The sequence below is a fragment of the Nerophis ophidion genome, linkage group LG05 (genome assembly GCF_033978795.1).
Source record: "Nerophis ophidion isolate RoL-2023_Sa linkage group LG05, RoL_Noph_v1.0, whole genome shotgun sequence".
In the NCBI taxonomy this organism is placed as follows: Eukaryota; Metazoa; Chordata; class Actinopteri; order Syngnathiformes; family Syngnathidae; genus Nerophis; species Nerophis ophidion.
In genome coordinates this window covers 44,906,786-44,930,594 of record NC_084615.1, presented here as the reverse complement: position 1 = coordinate 44,930,594, position 23,809 = coordinate 44,906,786, and the positions used below count along the sequence as shown (strand labels likewise).

At 38.8% G+C, this 23,809-nt stretch overlaps 1 protein-coding gene across 3 annotated transcripts in view; it reads right to left on the bottom strand.

The window, feature by feature from the left end:
- The window catches only part of evlb (Enah/Vasp-like b), an 86,699-nt gene that overhangs the window by 43,548 nt on the left and 19,342 nt on the right, over nt 1-23,809 (bottom strand). For 2 of the 3 annotated variants that reach the window (XM_061901063.1, XM_061901065.1), the window contains exon 1: nt 18,189-18,812. The exons of the other annotated variant lie outside the window; for it this stretch is intronic. In XM_061901063.1, the coding sequence (XP_061757047.1) occupies nt 18,189-18,283 (95 nt within the window). In that variant the 5' untranslated portion in view covers nt 18,284-18,812. Of the gene's footprint in view, nt 1-18,188; nt 18,813-23,809 lie in introns of those variants that run through there. 3 annotated transcript variants of the gene reach the window in all.

Here is a 23,809-nt window from a genome sequence, read left to right as displayed (position 1 = left end):
TAAATAATCTGTTGACGTCACATGTGGAAAAAAACGTCACAAATAGGGCAAATTCCAAACGGCTCGTTTGGGGTAAGTATGAAGGAATGCAAGATTGTTTTATAAATATTGTATATCCGCCATGCCTCTATGGTTTGATTTCAAATTTTCGGCAATTATGCAGATCCTAAATACACAAAAACAAGTACTAATAAGTAGAAAAAAAATGGTTTTTGCAAAATAGATCCCCCTTTAATGCTAATTAGCTATGTTGGCCCACGCCTTAAGTGTGTGTCTTCAAGAAGCTGTTGTGTACTTTATCCACTAACTACACATTCTGTATACTGTAACTCTGCACTCAACTTAATAGAAGCCATATATCACATACAACAAATTAACATTAAAGGGCAACTGCACTTTTAGTGGAATTTTGCCCATCATCCACAATCCTTATGTGAGATAAGAACACATGTTTTTATTTTCTGTTTATTCTAAATATTAAATAACTGCTACTCAGAGGCAGCTAACAATGCATGTAATACAATCTAGCCTGCCTGTCTATAATGCAATCTAAAAAACCTCCAAGGTCATTTTATATACTAGCTGTTTATATGTAATGTAGTAACATGCACATCATTTGTTTGTTTTTTTAAAAACATTTTTTATTAATCAATCCAAAAAAATAATAGACAATAATACCATAATATTACAATTCCAATTCCAAAAGAAAACATGGCCTAGCAACATTCAGAATCGCAATCGACAAAGTAATTGAGAGGACACAGAAACATGACACAAAACAATCCAAAAGTAGTAAAACAAAAATGAATAATATCAACAGTATTAATATTAATAAGAATTCCAACAGAGCAGTGATTAGAAATCCCTCAATGACATTATCATCACAGCCATTTATTAAAAATAAAATAAAAACATTTAAGAAATGAACAATAGTGTCCCAGTGGCTTCCACTTGCATCCCATTTCATAAGCTTGACAACACATTGTGTCCAATATTTTCCACAAAAATAAAATAAGTCATAAATTAAGTTCATTTAGTAGTTAAAACTAATTCAAATAATGGATCCCATATTCCAATATATGACTCATTATTATCTAAATTAAATGCAGTCTTTTCTACTGATATAATTTCCTTGTGTATACCAGTCAGTAAGAGTTGGACTATCAACATCTATCAATTTTTTTTAATATTACCCTTTTTGTTATGATGTATATTGAAAGAAATGCATTTTTGCATTTGCATGCACATTCACAATAACCTGAAATATTTAACGTATTTTAGTCATTATAAGCATTATCAAAACTACTTCCCTGTGTGCATTCAATTTACAGAGTGCATAGCAACAACGTTTGTTGTTATAATAATAATGGATTAGATGTATTAGCACTTTTGTAGACACTCAAAGCACATTAGTGTGAGATTTGAAAACCCATCATTCATTCACTCCACTTTCTCCCCTTTGTGGTGGTAAGTGTCGCCGGAGCTGATGAAAACGTGGCTGCCAATTTACGCCTACAACCCCTCCGACCACAACCGAACATTCATTCACATTCATACACCAGTGTGAGCCTCACTAGGAGCAGGGTGGGTGAAGTGTCTTGCCTAAGGACACAACGGCAGTAACAAGGATGGCGGAAGCTGGATTCCTACAAAAAAATTCTTAAGATTCTGGGTGGACGCTTTAGCATCTGGGTCACGCCGCCACGCTAAACGCTTTAAATAAGCTGATAAAACAGGGACTTGCAATGTCAGTGCTCACTGGCATGCAGACTGATGGGATGTTGGTTCTTTCTGGAAGTGCTTAATTCAGAATAATCCTTACTCAGATAAACATTGCTTCCTAGCGATGTTAAGTTGATAGCGAGTAGATTTTCAAATTTCAGCTCAAGCTTCTTCTTTATTTTATGGTGGATAGAAACCAATGTTATTAGCAGCTTAAGCAAGCTTGTAGCTGGCTACTCGCTAGTGGTCGAAAGAGCAATGTGAGCAAAGCAATGTGTCACTACGCCTGTAAAGTAGTTCCTTGGTGTTAGCTCTTACAATGACGATGTCGATATAGCTTTTGTTTTAATATGCATGTCATGGCATGTAAATGGAGCATTGTTGGCGGTTTTTGAATGTTTTTTTTTTTAGAGCGCTTTAAAGGCAATATAGGTCCCCATTTGCTGCCTTGTTAGCTGCCTTTTGCTAGCTTTTTTATAATGTTTAAAAAGCAAAAAAAGAAAGACGTGTGTTCTTGACTCACATAAGGAATGTAAAAATTATAGGCAAAATAAAAAAAAGTGCATTTCCTCTTTATGTAGTGGAAAAGGAAGACACATTGGTTTAAGGGTGTCCTGATATAACTTTTTCAGTACCGATACAATAGCGATTTTGGAGCCTTGTGCATTGGCCGATACCAATATTGATCCAATACACCATCATCAGCAATCATCCATATTTTTTATTAATTTGTAGGGTCGAATTTTAGAAGTGAAGTGCAGTATATTGTATTTATATAGTGCTTTTTCGCTCATGACTTAAAGCACTTTACATTAAGAAAGACGTTATCTACTTTTAATGATAACTGATACTGATACACCTTTTTCACTTCCAATACGATATCGAAACCTTGAGTATTATCCGATACCGGTATAAAGTTGATACAATATCAGCGCAAATCATAGCACATAATTTTATTATTTTTTAGTGTGATAGAAAAGATTGAAGTAAGTCAAACAAAGAACAATGGTAGGCCATATTTGCTGTACCTATTTATCACTAAATGGAATGATGTCTCAAAGGGATCATATTATGATTTATTTCTACATTAAAAACACTTCCTTGTCCTGTTGTGTGGTCCAAATTTTATAAAGTTGAGAAAAAGCAAGCGTTTGAGTATCTCTTCTCTCAAAAGTGGAGCAAATATTGTAAGTGAAGGGAGATGATATATTTTTCTCACATTTGGTGCTCATAAACAGGTTTAAGGACACATATTAGTGTTAGAAAACCATTGAAAAGTCACTTCTGCATAATAGCTCACCTTTAAAGGGGACTTCATAGTACGTAAAATGTTCTCTAATGGAGGGACAAAGACAGATGGTGGAAAACAAGGGAAAGGAAAAGGATTGCTTCTTTATGTTGCGCGCCAAAGACCAAATCCAAATCCTCTGACATAACATGAGTGCAGCCAACACATGGAGGTCAATATATCCCTGATGAGGCCCTCAACAAACAAGTTAATCTGCACACAAACGCACGCACACACACAGTGGAGATTTGACAAGGTGCATGCAAAAAAAGCATGCGTGAGGCTGCATTCTTGGCATAATCTTTCTTAGATGTGCTTTGAGTGTATCTCTCACAAGACACAATATTAGGTACACCTGCACAAAACCTGGATTTGCACCAATATGAATTAATGGGCTCTTCCTTGCATGAGTTTTCAACAGCCAAAAAACAAAAACATACACAATGTATAACATCCTGTAATCACTTGTTCCTTATTCCATTTCTGGCATTTACTGAGAGAAAAATTTAAATCCACACGTAAATTTTTGAGTCACCTATAGTGGAACGAAAGAGACTGCAGATTGTCAGTCATGCACTGTGTTTTTCTCTATGGGTGGAGGGGGGTCCATCAGCACACACACACACACACACACACACACACACACGCACAAAAACACGCACACACACAAAAAAAGTTGAGGCTCGTAACATAAACTTAACAATCCACGTGTTTCTTATCCAATTTAAAGGGGACCAATTGTGCAAAACCAATTTGTTATTTTACCATAGGTACCTGTGTTTGTGTATTTACGATGAGCATAAGTCCAGAAAATTTGAAATCAAACCATCAACGAAGCACCAAAAACAGAAAAACAAGACTTAGAAAGAAAGTGACAATCACACTGGATGCTAGTTTAGCACGAGCTAGTAGGCAAGCAACTTACGTAACAGTGGCGTGACGCAAATAAAGAAGCCAGGACGAGTGACCAGCAAAGGTAGGCTTAAATATGGTCTCTTGATTAAAAACAGGTGAGTGTCCTGAACAACAGAGGCAGGTGAAAATCATAAGTAACCATGGTGACTAAACTCAGGATTTGCACAAACAGGAACGAAAGGAGTCCAAAACAAACAGAAAACACAAGACCTGATCAGGACCATAGATCATGACACCTTCATACTTTCCCCATACGTCCCGTTTGAAATTTCCACAACTTGTGACGTTTTTTCTACCAGCGACGTCAGCGGATTATCCATATTTGGTAAAAATTTACCCGAAGTACTTTGTGAGAACCTGCCATTGCAGTCTGAAGCTGTATTTAACAAGGTCCTTCTTGTCGTAGGGCAGACTGATTGTACATGCACATGCATCCTTTACTGTTGCCATTTCTAATACAAAGTAGCATATATCTATAACCTATATCTGTCAGTAGACTTAACATGGAAGTGCTAAAAACTACAACACGGATGACGGAGAAAATATGCTGTCAAGGTGGCGGCATGTAAATAAAGCCTTGTTCACACTGCAGGTCAATTCAGATTCAGAACCTGTAATTCCAGATTTTTCATATCCATATCATATCTGTAATTACAGATTTTTCATACCTCTTTTGTATGTGCATATAAATCGGGTATGTATGCGATGTGACTGCAGTGTGAATGCTCCCATGCTCCGGTCGCATTCATCCAACAGGAACGTCATTAAAAAGTGATAAACGTTATAATTATTCGCCAAAATAGACTGTTACAAAATAAATCGTTGAAAAAATGAGCAGAAAACAGGTGAAAATAACACGTTTAGGTAATCATATCTCCGATTGCTCACCCACAAGCTCTTCGGAGCAGACGTGAAAGTAAAATGTTCCACAAACTGCCAGAGCCGAAATACTTGCCCTCTTCCTTCTTAGGCTTCGACACGCAATAATTCGGTTTAGAAAATGTTGACTTTGATTTCACCAAATCCTTAAAATTGCCACCAAGACTTAGACCAACTAAAAATGAAGCCATCTTTTCTGTTATATGTCTGCGTCCTGCTGGCAAGTTTGCTTTCTTTTTGTGTTTTTTCTGCTTTCTGCTGTTTCAGTTGCCATGGTTCTCAGGGGAAGGCGTGAGTGATTGAGCACAGCTGTTTGAATTACCCCAGCCTATTTAGACTCACCTATTGTCGCGAGATCTTAATTCTCTGTCCCGACACATCAATTCTATATCACGCTAACCATATCCAGCTCCTGTTGCTTCAATCCCTTTAAGTATTCTCTATTCTTAGTTATTTTGAAGATACGTTTTGTGACTTTTTTGCTAAATCAATCCGTCTTCCATTGAAGAACACCTTTAGTTGTTTTTTTGCTTCTTAGTGTACTACGCATTTTTTTCCTGCCACTGGCTACCTCCAGTACAGAACTTGACATTTTGACATTCAATGATTTAGGAGCTAATGACTATTTTATAGACGAAGGGCTGGTTAAGGTTCACAAGATACCCACTTCTGATGTAGCCAGTCCAGCATTCTTTAGATCGGCTTCAAATATTTCATAGTTCTTATCAGACCATTCCTCGCACCCTCCGCTTATCTGGTAACCATGTTGAAACAATTATTTTCCATGCTATGCCTTCTTGCGCTGCCCTTGTAGTGCTGGGACTTACATGGCTTATCCGACACCGTCCACTTATCAATTGGGAGAGGCTAAACGTTTCTAACTGAAAAGTGTTCTCTTACTTATTTCCTTAGATCTGCCAGTCTCTGTATCGCCTCTGCTTGTGATACTATCTCTACAAAAGTTGACCTGTCAAGCGTTTCCTCTGTTAATCACAACATGCAGGAAGATTTTGGCAAGGACCATACTTTGTCTTTACCTCTAAAATGGGCAAGCTACAAACTGAACCATAACAGATTGACACCCCCGCTAAATAACAGTTAGTTAGTTAGTTAGTTAGTTAGTTAGTAGGCCTGTTAATTAAGTTAAAGTTAAAGTACCAATGTTTGTCACACACATACTGGATGTGGCGAATTTATTCTCTGCATTTGACCCATCACCCTTGATCACCCCCTGGGAGATGAGGGGAGCAGTGGGCAGCAGCGGTGCCGCACCCGGGAATCATTTATGGTGATTTAACACCCAATTCCAACCCTTAATGCTGTGTGCCAAGCAGGGAGGTAATGGGTCCCATTTCTATAGTCTTTGGTATGACTCGGCCGGGATTTGACCTTACGACCTACCGATCTCAGGGCGGACACTTTAACCACTAGGCCACTGAGAATAGGATGCCCACTTATAGAATCTTATTATATTTCTGCTTAGATGAAGAATGACTCATAATAAGAAAAGGGAGGATGAGCCAAATACTGTTTCTTGTCATTCTCAACTTTTCTGGGTTCAAATTGGATGTCAAAGTGTACCAATTTGTCATATTACATCTTCAGCCTTATACTATGCAGGGGAGAGGCATGATTTATGTTCTAAAAATAAACTTCCAAGGAACAAGGAAGCAGGGAAACAGCTGACCATTTGATGACGTAAACATAGCGGCATAAACTGGTGATCACGTCACCGCTAAAAATAGTTCTCCTGCTTATACTTGATCATTATTTAAGTCAAAACATGTAAATGGAGCATTGTTGGTAGTTTTTAGATTTTTTTTTAAATTGGATTTCATGTGCGGAATCGAGGACCTTTCATTGGCTCCTGTGTAAGTGAACTTTTATTTATGTATTTTACATAGAATGCGTTATAAAATACCATCCTTTGTCATGTCTTTCATGATGATTGTGAACCATAGGCAAAATTCCAAAAAATGCAGACCAATGTTTTGTGCCTTTTGCCCAAGTTATGGTCATTTTGCCACTGTGGTTTCTGTTAAAACAGTAATTTATTCTTTAAGTCTTTTATCATTGACATTGTTTCACTGTATTTAATTCAAACTGTTTCCTGGGTTTTTCCGCTCATTTTATACATGGTGCGTCATTTAAAATAAATGTTAAAAAGCCAGACAGAGGGCATGTTTCTAGCTAGTCTTTATTTTACTAAACAATCAAACTGAGCATTTATTTCTTAATTTATTTCACTTACATTTATTTCACTTACTTACACACACACACACACACACACACACACACACACACACACACACACACACACACACACACACACACACACACACACACACACACACACACAAAAAAATAGGTAATGATGCGGTTCAGGCCCAAAATCTAACCACTCGTTCCTTGTACTATTTCAACATTTTCTGAAAGTTTAAAGAATATTTTCCAACGACCCTTTGAGTAATTTTGCCAACTGTCTATACCACTCACTCACTCACTCACTCATTCACTCACTCACTCACTCACTCACTCACAGACAAGCCAACGCCAATGACTACACAACCTCCTACCAGGAGTAAAAAAAAAAAAAAATCCCCACAAGATGTAAAGAATAATCTTTTTTCACAACAATTGTTTTGTAACAAAAGACAATTAACAGCGTTTTCAGTCAGCCAGATTATTGAGACTGAATCAACAGCACCTCTGCTGGTGGAGTAGCGTATTTTAGTTGGCCTTCCATCCATCCATCCATTTTCTACCGCTTATTCCCTTTTGGGGTCGCGGGGGGCGCTGGCGCCTATCTCAGCTGCAATCGGGCGGAAGGCGGGGTACACCCTGGACAAGTCGCCACCTCATCGCAGGGCCAACACAGATAGACAGACAACATTCACACTCACATTCACACACTAGGGCCAATTTAGTGTTGCCAATCAACCTATTCCCAGGTGCATGTCTTTGGAAGTGGGAGGAAGCCGGAGTACCTTTAGTTGTTTTAAAACATTGTGAATCATCAATCATTGAAATATTAACTAGGAATTTTACAGCACTGTGAATGACAGCAAGCAAGCACACAGCAGTTGTATTTATGTGCGTTCCATTCCCAGTTGGAAACGTGCTATTAGGTTAAGTGCCTGCGGGACTCCACGCCTCACAGGCACATCTGTAATTGGCCGCACGTTCAACTCTGCGGACATCTTGTTGCGTGCGACCACGAGTCATCACTCGGCGCATCCAGTGACCCAGAATATGTTACAAATTCCCAGAAGTGCTTTCCCTGTTTGACATCACGTGTGCACTGTGGACTTCAGCTCTAATCTGTCGGCGCGCGCAGCATCTATGACAATAACACACACATTTACTGCCTCTCCTTTGGGAATCCTGGAAACCAAAAAGCCTTCCACCATATTGAGACTTAATCCTCAAGCCATACATTGTATTACAGGAACACTAAGGATTGAAGCAAGGCTAAAAAAAATTGTGTTTTAGTCTACATCATAATATAATGCTTACTTTATGCACATAAAGGCAAACTAAAAAAAAATATTTTATCCTCAATATTCATCCATCCATTTTCTACCGCTTGTTCCTTACGGGGTCGCGGAGGGTGCTGGAGCCTATCCCAGCTGGACAGGGGCGGACGGTGGGGTAAACCCTGGACAAATCACCACCTCATCGCAGGGCCAACACAGATAAATATGTTGTTTCCAATCAAATCCTAATGCTTTATGTGGAAATTAAACTAAAAACGTTTAGCAGCAAACTGTAAAGCTACAGATGTGATATAAACGCACAAGTACAAAAACAATCATGTTAGCATTATTTGTGTACTTTAATATTCTAAGCCTGCATTACTGGCTGCTTTTGTATTAATTAACCCAGTAACAGTACAGCAAGCAGCATCGCTCGCAATTATGACTCAGCGTGGTTCTAACATTAGCATGAATATACGCCCATTAACATCATTTAATAAAAATGCAGACAATTTTCCATGTTTATCCTACGTCTCTTTCTAACAAAGCCACCAGCAGATGACTAAACTAAATTACTTACATAATTAGGACCAAAGTAGCTAATTAGCGAAAGGTGCAGCTGTGGGGTTTGCACAATTAACCTTACCAAATAAATAAATAGGTGGTAAACCCGGTAAAGTTACCAATGCTTAAAGTACCTGTAGAGTGGACAAAAAAGTTGCCTCTCTATTGAAGCTATTATCTTATATATCCGATTTATGACCCCAGAAGACCTGTAAAGTTTGCGGATAAAGAGATATGATCAGAATAGTATGAATCTCAGGGAGATTCCCCAGCTATTTTGAGAGATAATGAGGAAGGCAGTCACGTGATCGCGTGACGTCGCGCTTGGAACCACAGAGCCCTTCTCTATCAAGAACAATGCTAATCAAGTAGACTTTGTGAGAGCCAACAACGATTATTTTTGGAAAAATTATGATCCGAGACCTTATATTTTTGAGCCCGAACACAAAGACGATGGGCAATAAGTTTTAGAAGCCGGGAGATGGATGCATTTTAATTGGCACACTATAGCTTCCGCAGCATTGCTCGGTGCTAAACTTACAAATTAATCACAATAAACCATAATTAAACAAACACTTACTGTAATATTTCCACTCTCGCCGGAATGCCGACCGACGGGACGCTCACAAAGTTTAGTTTGGATGAAGGATCAATCACAATACTCACGAAAGGTTAAAAAAAAGTTCCTGCAGGTAGCGTCTTTTGGGGTCTTTTTCGCCATCTCAGGGATGTGAGAGTCGACCAGTCTGTCGGTCTATAGCTACATTTGTCTACTACTAGGTGAGAGATGCCTGAATTATAATCTAAAATGTACTTTTAGCAAGTTTGAGACTGAGCAGAAGCAGTCGTCGGCTTATTTTTATATTTTGGAAAAAAACAAAATTTTACCGATAAAAAATTACTCCTCGTATGCTTGTTTCAACAGTATGGTGTATTTTGCCACCGTATGCAGCACAATGTGGTAGCATTCTTGTTGTCTTTGTTTCCCTTGTCGCCTACGGCCTCTCATTCACATTTATACACAAGTGTGGGCAGCAAGATGGCTGAAGTTGCTGAATGGCTGCTCAACCATCTGAGCCACGCTGCCCACTTAACAAAACCGTCATTCAAATCACATACCCTGACAAAGATGACAAGCACCATCTACTGGCCTGGCATGTATACTAAAGTGTTTTTTGCTGTTTTTTGACAACAAGAGCACGTATAGACTAAATATTTAAATCTGCTCTAGGCGAAGGCGAGAGCTGTTGTTGAATCTTTAGGTTCAATTCTTCTTTTAGAAAGCTAGAAACTCAATTTAAAATGTCGGGCCAAATATAAAAATGCTGTCCTTTTTCATTCTTTTTTTTTTTTTACACAAACTTAAAAAATTTAAAAAATTAGAAAAATTAAAATAAAATAAAAAATATATATGTGTATATATATATATATATATATGTATATATATATATATATATATATATGTATGTATATATGTATATATATATATATATATATATATATATATATATATCACTCCCTTCCCCCTCCGTATCTGCCTTGCTTGCCTCTTTGTCCTGTCTTGTTTTGATTAACTTTTTGTAGCCTCTTTTTGCTCTGCTCTCCAAAATCCATACAATGAACTTAATCAACTGGCTTCAACGCATTTGACAAGATTTTGAGTTTGGGGAAACCTGCCTGTCCTTTCTGAATGGTTGTTTGTTGTTGAACACAAGACAGAAGTGGAGTGCTGCGTGACTAGTGAACACTTCAGTCGAGGACGTTGAAGATATCTACCTATTCAGAATCTTGGTAGCAGCTTCTGATTGGAGTAAGCTTTGCCCTGGTGTATCGACAAATTGGAAGATACTCGCAGCTGTTTAAGGTACCCCAAAAGTGCCACAAATAATTGAAGTATGGGCAGAGCGTGGACACTCAAACTTTTGTGATTTTGGACTAACTCGCAAACTGGACAACATTAGAGATGCCTTCTGCCTTGCATGGTGAATTTGATGACCAGAAATAGACAATTAGAATGAAAAGTTCAAATTTGTTTCCGCTTGCAAACACAAACATACTATTCTGTATTGTTTTCCCAGGCTGTAAGCCACTTGGCAAAGTTGTTGCTTCAAGATTCCCCGAGAGGACAGTGCAGCGAAGACGCAACAAACTCTTTCCTTGTCAATAACACCTGGGGAGTAGGCCGTGCCCGCAGAGCAACTCCAGGCCTACAGACATAACACACACTCCATTGACCACAAATACATATACACACATACCCCTGACCCCACCCCACGTGTTTGCCACCGATTAGTCGATGAACAGCTGGAGCAGCGCCAAAAGAGCTGAAGCTTCGGCACTAAAAAGGGCCCCCCTTCCCTTCCTTTTGCAAGTCTTGTGGTTTCTCTGTCGTAGTGTGTGTATATACTTATTGTGGCTATGGAGGTTTTTTCCTGGCCCTAGACTGCCTCAACCCGCCCTCTGCACCCATAGGAGCCCAGTCTGAGATTGACTTTTATTTTACTCAACCCTCAGGTCCACCTTTTACAGGGCGCTGTAAGAGGCAACCCGTCAGCGTTCCTGTTATTTACCCCTATACACTGGATGTCTACTTTTAAACGGGTTTGTGCTGAAAATTTAATTTTGTTGTACTTGTGCCATGATGATAAAGTTCCTTCCTTCCCTCCTTCCTTCCTCAGCCATCAATGTTCTGTGTAAACACAAACACTTGTAGCACAATATAATGCACTTTTTCTCCAGTCTTTATAGGCTGTGTGTCAAAGATGCCTTGTAATTGACCAGCACTGGTTGTCATGGCGATGTGGTCATACCTTCAACCACCATACAACAGTGGCTGGTGCTAATATAAAGTATGCCAGCATCTTTCAGAAAACAATATAATAAAGCAATAAAGGTCAAAACAAAACAACACATTCGTATTTGTGCAATTCCCCTGCTTTTCCTCATCTAATTCCACATCCATTGGTCATTTTCCGAACTCACATTTGCTCTCCTTTGGTGAGCTGTGCTGTTCTCACCATCCCCCATCTCTTATTCTCCGGCTTCTTTGGCTTCTCCTCCTCATCCTCCCTCTCACTTCAAAAGCTCACCTTACTGTCAACGGTTGTAATTGCTCCTCTTTATTGCACCTTATCTAATCCACACGCAACTAAACTGAAAAAACGTTAATGTAGCTTACAAGTATGAGTTATTGTTTTAAAAGTGCAACACTGACGTTGTTCCCAATGAGGACATAAGAAAATCAGATGCTATTTCTGGATATTTCAAAAAGTATGTTGAAGTCAAGATGCATGACTTCTACGGGTGGAAAAATAAAAACGATTGGTTAAATAGTGCAATGCTAAAGTAAACCATAACAAAAGTGAGCCGTAGCATCGTGCTTGTTTATAGACATATTTTCCAGTCTCCTATTCCTTTTTAAATGTCACGGGAGAACTTTGGCTATGCTGTGATGTAGTAACATGTCATTGCCCCGTAAACCTTCTCCAACCTGAGAGAACCGCTGCCAGACGGAAAGCTTCTTAGCAGGACTGAGTCCTTTAAAGCTGCACTAATCAGAGCTGTTAGAGGAGTGCCGCTCAAACAATCCACATTGCGCTGACTTATGCCAAAACTGAAATAAAAAAGTATTTTATTAAAAGAAAAATTTATTTTAAATTCTGATTAAGTGCAATGTCTCCCAAAAGACTGCAATCTTTTTGAAGGGGTTGGTTTAATTAGGGATGTAATGATATAAAAATGTCATATCTTGGTTACTGTGAACAAAATTAGCATGGTTATTATTCATTCATTCTTTCATTTTTTATTTATCTCTTTCATTGATGTGCATCTTTAATCGATAGACGATTATACCTCAATTATACAATTTTACATTTACACACCAATGCCTGAGAAGGAGCAGGATGAAGAAAAATATTTTCCTGCCCCCTTCAACATAATACGTAGTCTTACTTAATGGATATCATACAAACCAACAAATACATCCAAATGTAATGAAAACAAACAAAAAACACACAAGAAAAACACAACAAGTGCAAAACTTCATGAAGTACAAACCGAACAAAAAAAAATAATATACATCTCACGGAATGATACAAAACAATACAAAACCAGACAAAAAAATAAGTCAAATAATAAATAAAAAGCAAAATGTAAACACTTATGACTGTCCATATGATCTTATTGTTCTGTCTTTTTTATATATTTTTTTCAATTTGAATATATTCCTACAATTTATTATCTCATTGTAAAGAGAATTCCATAGTTTAACCCTCATTAATACGGGGTATAGTTTAATGTGTTCAAAAAGTTCTTATACACACACACTGAAATCTTTTAACCAAGTTGAAATTTTTTTTAAACTAAATAATAGACACAAACACAAAATATACTTTCTTAGCAGAAGAAACGTTAACATTGCTGTTGTGGCATCACAATAGCCATATATTTTTTACTTAAGTGATTAAATAAGTTTATCTCCAATTTAATTTGTAAACAGTTAAGAATTTTCCAAATTGGGTGTCCACTTCACTTCCAGTTTATATGACGTCACACAAGTATACTTCCTGTCAACTCAACACTGTTTAGTATATACTGTATATCGATCACTTTTCATATTCTGCACATAGTTTGTTTAATGTGAATATCTTAATATAGTTGTTTGGACAGCAATGTGTTTATACAGGGTTAGATTGGGGTATGACGTCATGCCCTTTGTGTTCCTGTTACCACTTTAGATAGCTAGCAAGCTAACCCTAGTTGGTCTGTAAATTTATTAAAGTGTGGTTTATCAAACACGATTTTTCTATCAATTCCATTTAATACGGTAATACTGACCTTCAGGAGTTTTAATGAGGTTATTATTATTATTATTATTATCAGTCGCTGCTGCTCACTGCTCCCCTCACCTCCCAGGAGGTGATCATGGGTGATGGGTCAAATGCAGAGAATCCATTCGCCACACCTGGTGTGTGTGTGACAATCATTGGCACTTTAACTTTTTTATTATTAGACTTTTTCTTTAGTGATGAAGGCGATGTCCAGGAAACCCACAAAATTGATTGTCCTTGGTCATATTTAGAAAAATGTATGCGCTTAGAGAAAACACTCTTAATCAAAGACGCCCAACACAAATTTAGGAACCCACATTAAGGTAAATTGAGTTCATGAAAATTTATACCGCAGAAAACCATTACTGACTGTTCTCAAACGTTGTTTTTTTTTGGTCAAGAAATTGATAGATGCTGTTTTTTACTGTTGGTAGAGAACATTTATCACATTATCGGGGTTAAATTAAAGGCAAACTAAATAAATACATACAGTAGGGTGCAGGGACCCCTAGAGGTAGTTGTAGGGTGTCCCCAGCTAAATGACAAGATAGTTACTAGTAACAGACCCTTATTGAGTCAATGTGGACACTCTCAGTTACATAACAGTGATAGTATACATGTGTGCTCATAGATATAAATGCCCCTTAAATGTATATTTCATGTAGCAAGCTACTTTTGCCGTGTAATTTGTAGTGTAGCTTGCTACAATTCTCCGGGGATAGCCTCCCCCGTAGCTTAGCTACATTTAACCGAGAGTAACTTGTAGCTTAGCTTACTACATTTTCCAAATAGCTAGCCCATCATTGGGCATACGCTAGGTTCTTGTGCGTACGCACGGTTAATACAGGAGGCTCCAGGTGTGTATACTTGCTCCACACATTGCGTATGAACTGTGTCAAAAAGAGTAACATTGCATACCATCACCTAACACGTAACACCAAATCTATATGTGGCAGTCCACTTCAGTCCTGCTGATGGCGGTATCGATTATTCTAAAGTGACTGACTGATGCTTAACTAAAGAAATATAAGCCATGGCTCCCATTTTTGATCTGCAACATAATGAATGAATTAGAATCTTACATTGTCTTTCTTGAACAATGCCACACTTCTCAATAACATTTGGTTGAAATAATTTGACTAGTTTTTGTTTGTTACGTTTTGCCGCCTACTAAATCAGCAGCACCTCTGCTGGCTGCAGCCAAGTAGTGCGCTCCAGTCTCACCCAACTGCTTTAAGACACGATTTGATTAATATACAGTGCATTTCACACAAACAACTACACCTGCACGAGTTTGAGAAAAAACCCAATTGCAATTGGTCTCTCCAAAATTGCGATTGCGGTTTACAAATTGTATGTTTATACATGAAAATGCACAAAACTGCAAAAAAAAAAAAAAACGAGTTAGGGAAGACATGTTACTTTTAGACTGTCAGTCAACATATTCTTGTATCAAGATGCCACACATTAGAACAATGTGTAATAATTGACTTTAAAAAATATTTAGCTATATGCAGGGACTAAATAAATAAATAATAAAAAACTATACAGTGTTTGTAATGTAATCATAATATATATGATAATGCAAGTAAGATGATATAAACTTTTACTTCTCATTACTGTTGAATTTTTATTATTTTACAGTACTGTAATTGGAAGGTAAACAACTATTTTATTTTAAATAAAAAAACAAACAAAAAATTAAATGGACTAATTTCTTTAAGGAAAAATATTACTTAGAAATTAAAGTTAAAGTTAAAAGTACTAATGATTGTCACACACACACTAGGTGTGGTGAAATGTGTCCTCTGCATTTGACCCATCCCCTTGATCACCCCCTGGGAGGTGAGGGGAGCAGTGGGCAGCAGCGGTGCCGCACCCGGGAATCATTTATGGTGATTTAACCCCCAATTCCAACCCTTGATGCTGAGTGCCAAGCAGGGAGGCAATGGGTCCCATTTTTATAGTCTTTGGTATGACTCGGCCAGGGTTTGAACTCACAACCTACCAATCTCAGGGCGGACACTCTAACCACTAGGCCACTGAGTTAAACATCTTAAAGTGAATTGTTTTTCCCAATTGGAAAAAGATGGTCGGACGATGTCTTTTTGTTTTTTGTTTCACTGTTTCTAGCAACACTAAATTGACCCTAGTGTGTGAATGTGAGTGTGAGTGTGAGTGTTGTCTGTCTATCTGTGTTGGCCCTGCGATGAGGTAGCGACTTGTCCAGGGTGTACCCCGCCTTCCGCCCGATTGTAGCTGAGATAGGCGCCAGCGCCCCCCGCGTCCCCGAAAGGGAATAAGCGGTAGAAAATGGATGGATGGATGTTTCTAGATCCTTTGTCCATGTCGATGTGCTAATAATGCCCTTTTGATTTGAAGCTTAAGTATGACCATAACGGGACATTTGGTTTTGTGATCATATTTTATTCTCTTAATTTTTGTTATTTTGCAGCGGGTCCTGAATAAGGAGGCTCTCTGTTTTTCCTATGTGTGGAAAGCTGTCACCCCGAATGACTGAAATGAGGGCTCACTGCGTTCAATAAATGATTCTGTTAAATAAACATGCTCAGGTTTTGATAGCAATGCAAATAGTGAGACATCTTTCTCCCTGTTTGAAACGAGAGACAAACAAATGCGAGGCTCAACAATTTTGATCGGCGACCAAGTATGTCACTCAAATGCCGGTGACAGCGAAGAAATCAAAAAACCTGCGCATCATGCGATTAAGTAATGTTGATGTATCCATGGTAATGTTGATGTGGATTAGATGTCGAATAAAAGCGAACACCTACAAACATTTTCAAGGATCAGTTACTCAATTATCCTGTCCATTCCAAGTGTGAATTGAATTGATTAATATTTAGTTTTTTTGTCATCATAACCAATGACCATTTAGTAGTCTTATCAAATTTATATAGCACTCACTCTCTTTGTTTCATTGCTCCACTTTTAGCTAGCTAGCTGCAAAACTAGCGAAGTTAAGCGAATCCCGGTCAGAAGCCCCCCTGCTCCGAAGACAGCAAAAACTAGAACTTGACTTGGTGAAAAATGTTCTTTATGCATCCTTCTCATGGATAAGTTGGCACTGCAAGAGTGCCACGTCCGCCAGTTAGAGCAGAGAAGCTTTGTAACTTTAGACGGTTGCTAACAGCTAACGTTTGCTAGCGTTAGCCATAGCGATAACCGGTGAGTCGGTTATGACACATATCAGATTTTTCCCTTTAGCTAGTCTTACACCCTAGTCAACCAGCCACAACACCTTAATTACAGAGGACTCCATATCCTTCCTTGTCCCATTGGTTTGAGTTTTTTCTTTCCCGATGTGGATTTGGATCCGGGAATGTCGTGGTTTGTGAAGCTCTTTGAGGCACTTGTGATTAAGGGCTATATAAATAAACTTTGATTGATTGATTGATTGTTTTTCAAGGTTTATTTGCAGTAAATAATTTAAATAAGCATCCAAATTATAAAGATTGGGGATGGGACAATTCCCTGTATCAATGATAAACTGTGTTAAAACTCCCAATGGTGATTATTACCAATAAAGGCTTCTTGATTAATCAACATTGAGGTAACCACATAATAACCACAGTAACCAAGCCAGCTGAGAGGGCAACATCGGAAATGTCCATTCGATTAACTCACAAACTGGTGATACTGATCATTTCTTAGAAAAGAAAGTTAGGAAGCTGATTGTTAGCTAGTAGCTAACATTGCTAATCCATAGTTATCTTAAATGCTAAGATGAATACATGACAAATTAATATCATAATCCAACCTAAACTTGTATAAACACACTGTTGTCTGAGCAACTACGATATTCAATCACACACATTGAACCTACAAGCTATGCTCTTTTATATCAGAGTGATAAATATGAAGATATATATTGTGAGGTTGTTTTTTTTAATAAAACTTGGTAAAAAGATTTTGAGGTGTGTATTTTACAATCAACAATACTGTGACAAAGATAACCGTGTTATGAAATGTTCTCATTGTAACATCCCTAATCCAGGATGTGATTGTGCAAAGATGTTCTGTGACTGAATCTGAGTGACAGTAAATATGGGTGACATCTTTGGCTGTCATCATCATATGGCGCCAGCATGCCAGTCTGGGTCTTTGGCCGCCTCAGTCAAACACGAGGGGCCGCTTGTGGGTGCAACAAGGTGCCCGTGAGCGCTGGACGGAGAAAGTGCCAACGCCAAACGGAGAACAAAGGAGGCGCATGGGGGTAAGCGATGATAGTGTTTGCCCTGGATGGCGTTAGTGATACAACTGCGGCACTGTCGTTTCCCCTAACACCACTGCCAAACTTGGCAAGCTCCTTCATGGGCCATCAATGCTGCTCCTAAGGGACCAAAAAGCTCACTAGCCAGCGCACTACCATTCAGCCGCCACCCCCCCTCGCCCCTGCAAGGCCACAGCAGCCTTCACTGCACATTCAACATCATTGTAGCGTCACTCTTGCATGTTAAACATTATGACACCTCGCTGACATCACTAACTTACCTGACTTTGAACTCGGTCAGCTGCGGTTGCGCCCCCGGCTCGGCGCAATAGATCTGAGGGAAGTAGAAGCGGTGCGACTGGAGGTTTATGTCCATGATGACAGAAAAAGAAAATCGAAAGAAAAAGACAATTTTTTTGCTTTATCCTGCTCCTGTCAGGTCAGAGTTCAAGTGGCGGCATGGCACCCCAAATGTCTAACTGCTAGGAGGGCATGCCCCCTTCCCTGTGAACCCCTTTGCTTTTCAGGCCCACCAACCGATATATCCCTCAACAAAGATGACTCCACAAAGAAGATGCCAGCACCTCGCTGCCACTGGCGGGGGGAAAAAGAGCAATAATCCAAGGAGCCAGTTACCACTTCATTCTTTAGCGTGACAATGCACATAGGGCTGCTAATAAATGTTGACAAAAGGCGAGAGCTGCAGCCACAGCAAAACAAGAGGTCGCTTTACGCTTCACAGAGAGAGAGGGGAAATCGGGGAGTGAGATGGCGATGGATAGAGAGAGCTTCCCGGTGCTTTGAGGCGTTGCCCTCGCTCTGCCTCTCCTCTCTGTGTCTCATTGGATTACCTACTGCTCGCCATTCCTCCCTTTTCCCCCCTCCCAGCTGTGTCAAGAGCTGCTGGTTCTGCCTTCCCCCCACTCCTTCCTCTCTTCCATCCATCATCTCTCCCCTCTTTGCCCGCACTCCCCTCCTCTCCCACCATCTGCTGGATTGGCCCGGTCCAGGATGCGTAACGCCACGTGGTGGGGGAGAAAGATGGTGAGACGAGGAGGCGGAGCTACAGATTTTAATTCATCTGATGGCTCACATCTTGCTAGGATACACACAGGCCCACGCACACACACACGCTTTGACTGGATGTTGCTTGACAGAGTAGGACACATGGTGAAGGGAGACAATGAGAAAGCAATGCCGTCAGTGGCTGTGCTTTAATGAATGGAACAACATGATGCATGTCTACAGTAAGTGCACCACCTACAGTATATCACATTTCTATATGTTTTATCATTTCAGTATCACTGTGTTGACACTGACTGCACACCTGAGATGCCTGAGATCGACATAAATAGCTACAGCCTATGACTCGATTTTCAACGAAAATTTCAGCCAACATTTTTCCGTATAACATCTTGATTATGATACAATTTGTTTTTTAGTACAAACTGTACAAACAGAGGTAGTCAGAACTTCAGTGTGAGAGGCATTGGGAGCAAGTCGAGCGCTAACTGGGATGGCAGAAGTTGGATTCAAACCAGGAACCGTCAAGTTGCTGTGCGGCCGCTCTTACACCTGAGCCACACCACCCCCACTGCATGTAACAAACAATGAATCTTAGATGTTGATGACTCATGCCGTCTCTATACTTTTTTTTTATTGAGTACAACTGAAAAAGTAAGCCACCAACGGGCCAAAGGATTCCTTATCTGCTGATCTGATAGGGCTGGACCCTCGGGGTACTGAGACAGAGGCGACGTGCAAGTAAAGAGTGTGTTCAATCATGCTCACAAAGATTGAATGTACAAAGTACAAAAATGAAAGCCAGGAGACGGCAAAGAGGCAGACAGAGATGCTATGGAATGCATCTAACATACAAGCTACAGTAGGAATTAGGGCAGGGTATTGGCAAGGAGTCCAAGCACTTTACGATATGAGACTTATTACAATACTTGAGTCATATAACAATACAGTGTTGCGATATAGCTATATATTGCAATGTATTGCGATATTATAAATTGTAATTATAAATTCTACGTTCTACATACATTGATATTCTACATTCTAATGTAAAATGCAGTTTAAAATACACAATGTAGATCTATACGCTAGATCAGTGGTTCTTAACCTTTTTTCAGTGATGTACCCCCTATGAACATTTTTTTAATTCAAGTACCCCCTAATCAGAGCAAAGCATTTTAGGTTGAAAAAAAGATGTAAAGAGATAAAATACAGCACTATGTCATCAGTTTCTGATTTATTAAATTGTATAAAAGTGCAAAATATTGCTCATTTGTAGTGGTCTTTCTTGAACTATTTGGAAAAAAATATATAAAAATAAATAAAAACTTGTTGAAAAATAAACAAGTGATTCAATTATAAATAAAGATTGCTACACATAGAAGTAATTATCAACTTAAAGTACCCTCTTTGTAAGAGATCCATCTGGGTTCATGAACTTAATTCTAAACATTTTTTCACAAAAAAGAAATCTTTAACAATATTTATGGAACATGTCCACAAAAAATCTAGCTGTCAACACTGAATATTGCATTGTTACATTTCTTTTCACAGTTTATGAACTTACATTCATATTTTGTTGAAGTATTATTCCATAAATATATTTATAAAGGATTTTTGAATTGTTGCTATTTTTAGAATATTTTTTAAGAATCTCACGTAACCCTTGGCATACCTTCAAGTACCCCCAGGGGTACACGTACCCCCATTTGAGAACCACTGCGCTAGATTATGGGTTTCTAATCTTTTTGACCATGGGGCCCAACTTTTCCAGTAGAGAGGGGCCACAGGCCCACTCAAACACAGAATTAGTCATTTAACACTTGATTTGAATAATATTCAATAATTAACATGTCTAAACCTTGTAAAAATGATATAAAAACATGTGGTAATCACAAAGACTATTGTTGATTTAATACATGAACCATCACATTCAACAACAGGTCGAACAACGTTTAAATCAGGTTGATTGCAAAAATGAATACTAATCATCTATCCATCCATCCGTCCATATTTATACCACCTAACGAAAAAGAAGCAACTCTTAAAAAACTGACAAAAATACATCCAACTGAGCAGTGCTTAAATAAAAAAAATTATAACGAAAATCATAAATACATAGAAAATATGTGTTCTGTTTAACTCAGTCAACTGACAAATGTATTTCTGCCACAAGTGGATTACAACTAGGGACGTACACTCAGTACCAGTATCCTTTGGTACTGGTTCCTAATTAGGTTGGTCCAGGAGGACCGTTAAGATTTTGGACATACTATATGATACTGCTATCAGTATTTTTTTATTCGTGCTGACCGTCATAATTATGACACGCTGTCACAGTCACTCAGGTGCCGCTGCAATGCATAAAAAAAACACATAGGTAAGATTTGATAATCATCTTGGAATAACACACAAATAAGGAAGCAACACCACAAAAAAGTTTGTAATACAATATTTCCTCCAAAAAAGTCCCTCAAAGTCACGCACACTAATATGAGTTAGCGTCAGTTTGAGGTGAAAGCGCTTCACGACCGCCGCTATCGAGCTTCGTCAACTGCCCTCTTAGCCATCCATTAATGGTCTGTATTCCTACATTTGAATGTTCTGTATTTATTTAGCGCTTTTACAATATCTGGAATAATACCCAAAGTGATTCACACAGAAATTCACACACTGATGGTGGAAGCTGCCATGAAAGGGTGAAGTATGTTGGTCAAGTACTTGGGAAGTACCTGCTTCCCAAGAATACACACCAATTCTTCTCAACAAAAGAGGAGAAATATAATCTTAGAGAAAAATGTAATTTAAAACATTTGTATGCACGTACAACACTTAAGACCTTCAGTATATCAGTATGTGGAATTAAATTATGGAATGGATTAAGCAAAGCAATCAAACAATGTACTAATATGATCCACTTCAAAAAACTCTTCAAACTTAAAGTGTTTACAAAGTACAAAAAAGAACAACCATGATAAACATTCTGAATATATTTCATCCATCTATTTTTTCATCCTCAAAATAATCTTACTTATCTCATTGTATGGAATAAAACTTACTTCACCAATTATTTATTTATTTATTTTTTATTGTGATTACTCAAATTGTGAATACATTGAGAACAGGAAGTGAACAAGTTTTAGCAACTGTTAGGTAAAAGAAAAGGGGTAGGATTAAATAAGCTCTGCTTCTTCCTACTCCTTTTAGAACATGTTGAAAAGAGAAACTGGAAATTGTGATGTATCATGTTGTATGCTTGCATGTTCGAAATAAACTGAAATCCAACTCAAACTCAACTCAAGTACACAACGGCTGTGACTAGAATGGCGGAAGCTGGAATCAAACCTGGAATCAAACCTGGAACCGTCAAGTTTCTAGCACAGCTGCTCTACCATCTGCGCCACAAGCCAATATTAATAAAAAAAAAGTGAAAACCAGAAGTAACATAAAAATCCATAAAGTTGCTCAGAAGCAAGATAGCATTCGATGACATGTCTGTTGTCCCCGTCTGACATCACTAAATTACACCGCCTTTACGTGGCATTAAAACACACCTAGCTTAAGCACACCCAATAACATGCCAATTGTGTCACGACGCGAGGTCAAACCCGTGTCTCCTCGGTGGCCGGAGCTGCGTGCGCCTCTGCTAGCAGTGCGCCAAGAGAGGCCTCTGCTGACAGTGCACTCAGACTCGCCCTCACTCGTGCTGAGTGCAGCACGCCCAAGCAGCAACAAGCCTGCAGCCTGTCAAGAATCAACACACTTGGATTTGATGAGAGGGAGCAGCATAAAAGCCAGCAGACCCAAGGAATATTTGCCAGAACGTCGCTATCTTCTCAGTAAGCATTACGTCTGGCATTCCCTCCCTGTGCATTGCTCTCTCCGAGTCTCCCTTGTTCATGTCCCTTGTGTTTTCCACAGTGACTCCCCTGTCTTCCGTGATCGTACCTTGCCTTTCGACATCCATCCGGATTCCTAACTGCCTTCCTCGATCCACGATCTCCTTGCTCAGACCCAGACCACGCTGCCTCGCTCCTGCCCCCGACATCTTGCCTGCTCACGAACTGCCTCTTCGCCTTGCCCCTCTGGATTCGACGAAGGATACAACCAACACTCACAGACAACAAACCCTGGTAACATTTACATTATTAATATTACACATAGTCATCACTCATTCGCTTAGAGTAGCATACACACGCCATGTATGATCAAAGGTTTAAATAAACCTTGTGAACCGCAGTTGTGCCCTGGTTGTCGCCTCTTTCCCTCCTCTGTACATAACAAATTGATTGTATTAATGTATCCATCCATCCATTGTCTACCGCTTATTACCTTTGGGGTCGCGGGGGGTGCTGGTGCCTATTAATGTATATGATGTATATATTTAAAAAGCCATATCACCCAGCCCTAACTTACACAGAATCATCGAGTTATTTATATATATATATATATATATATATATATATATATATATATATATATATATTAGGGCTGAAAATCTTTGGGTGTCCCACGATTCGATTCAATATCGACTCTTAGGGTCGCGATTCGATTATATATCGATTTTTTTCGTTTCAGCGCGATTCTCCATTCAAAAACGATATTTTTCCGATTCAAAACGATTCTGTATTCATTCAATACATAAGATTTCTGCAGGATCTACCCCAGTCTGCTGACATGCTAGCAGAGTAGTAGATTTTAAAAAAAAAAAGCTTTTATACTTGTAAAGGACAATGTTTTATCAACTGATTGCAATAATGTAAATTAGTTTTAACTATTAAACGAACCCAAAATGTGACCTTTTTTATCTTTGTGAAAACATTGGACACAGTGTGTTGTCAAGCTTATGAGATGCGATGCAAGTGTAAGCCACTGTGACACT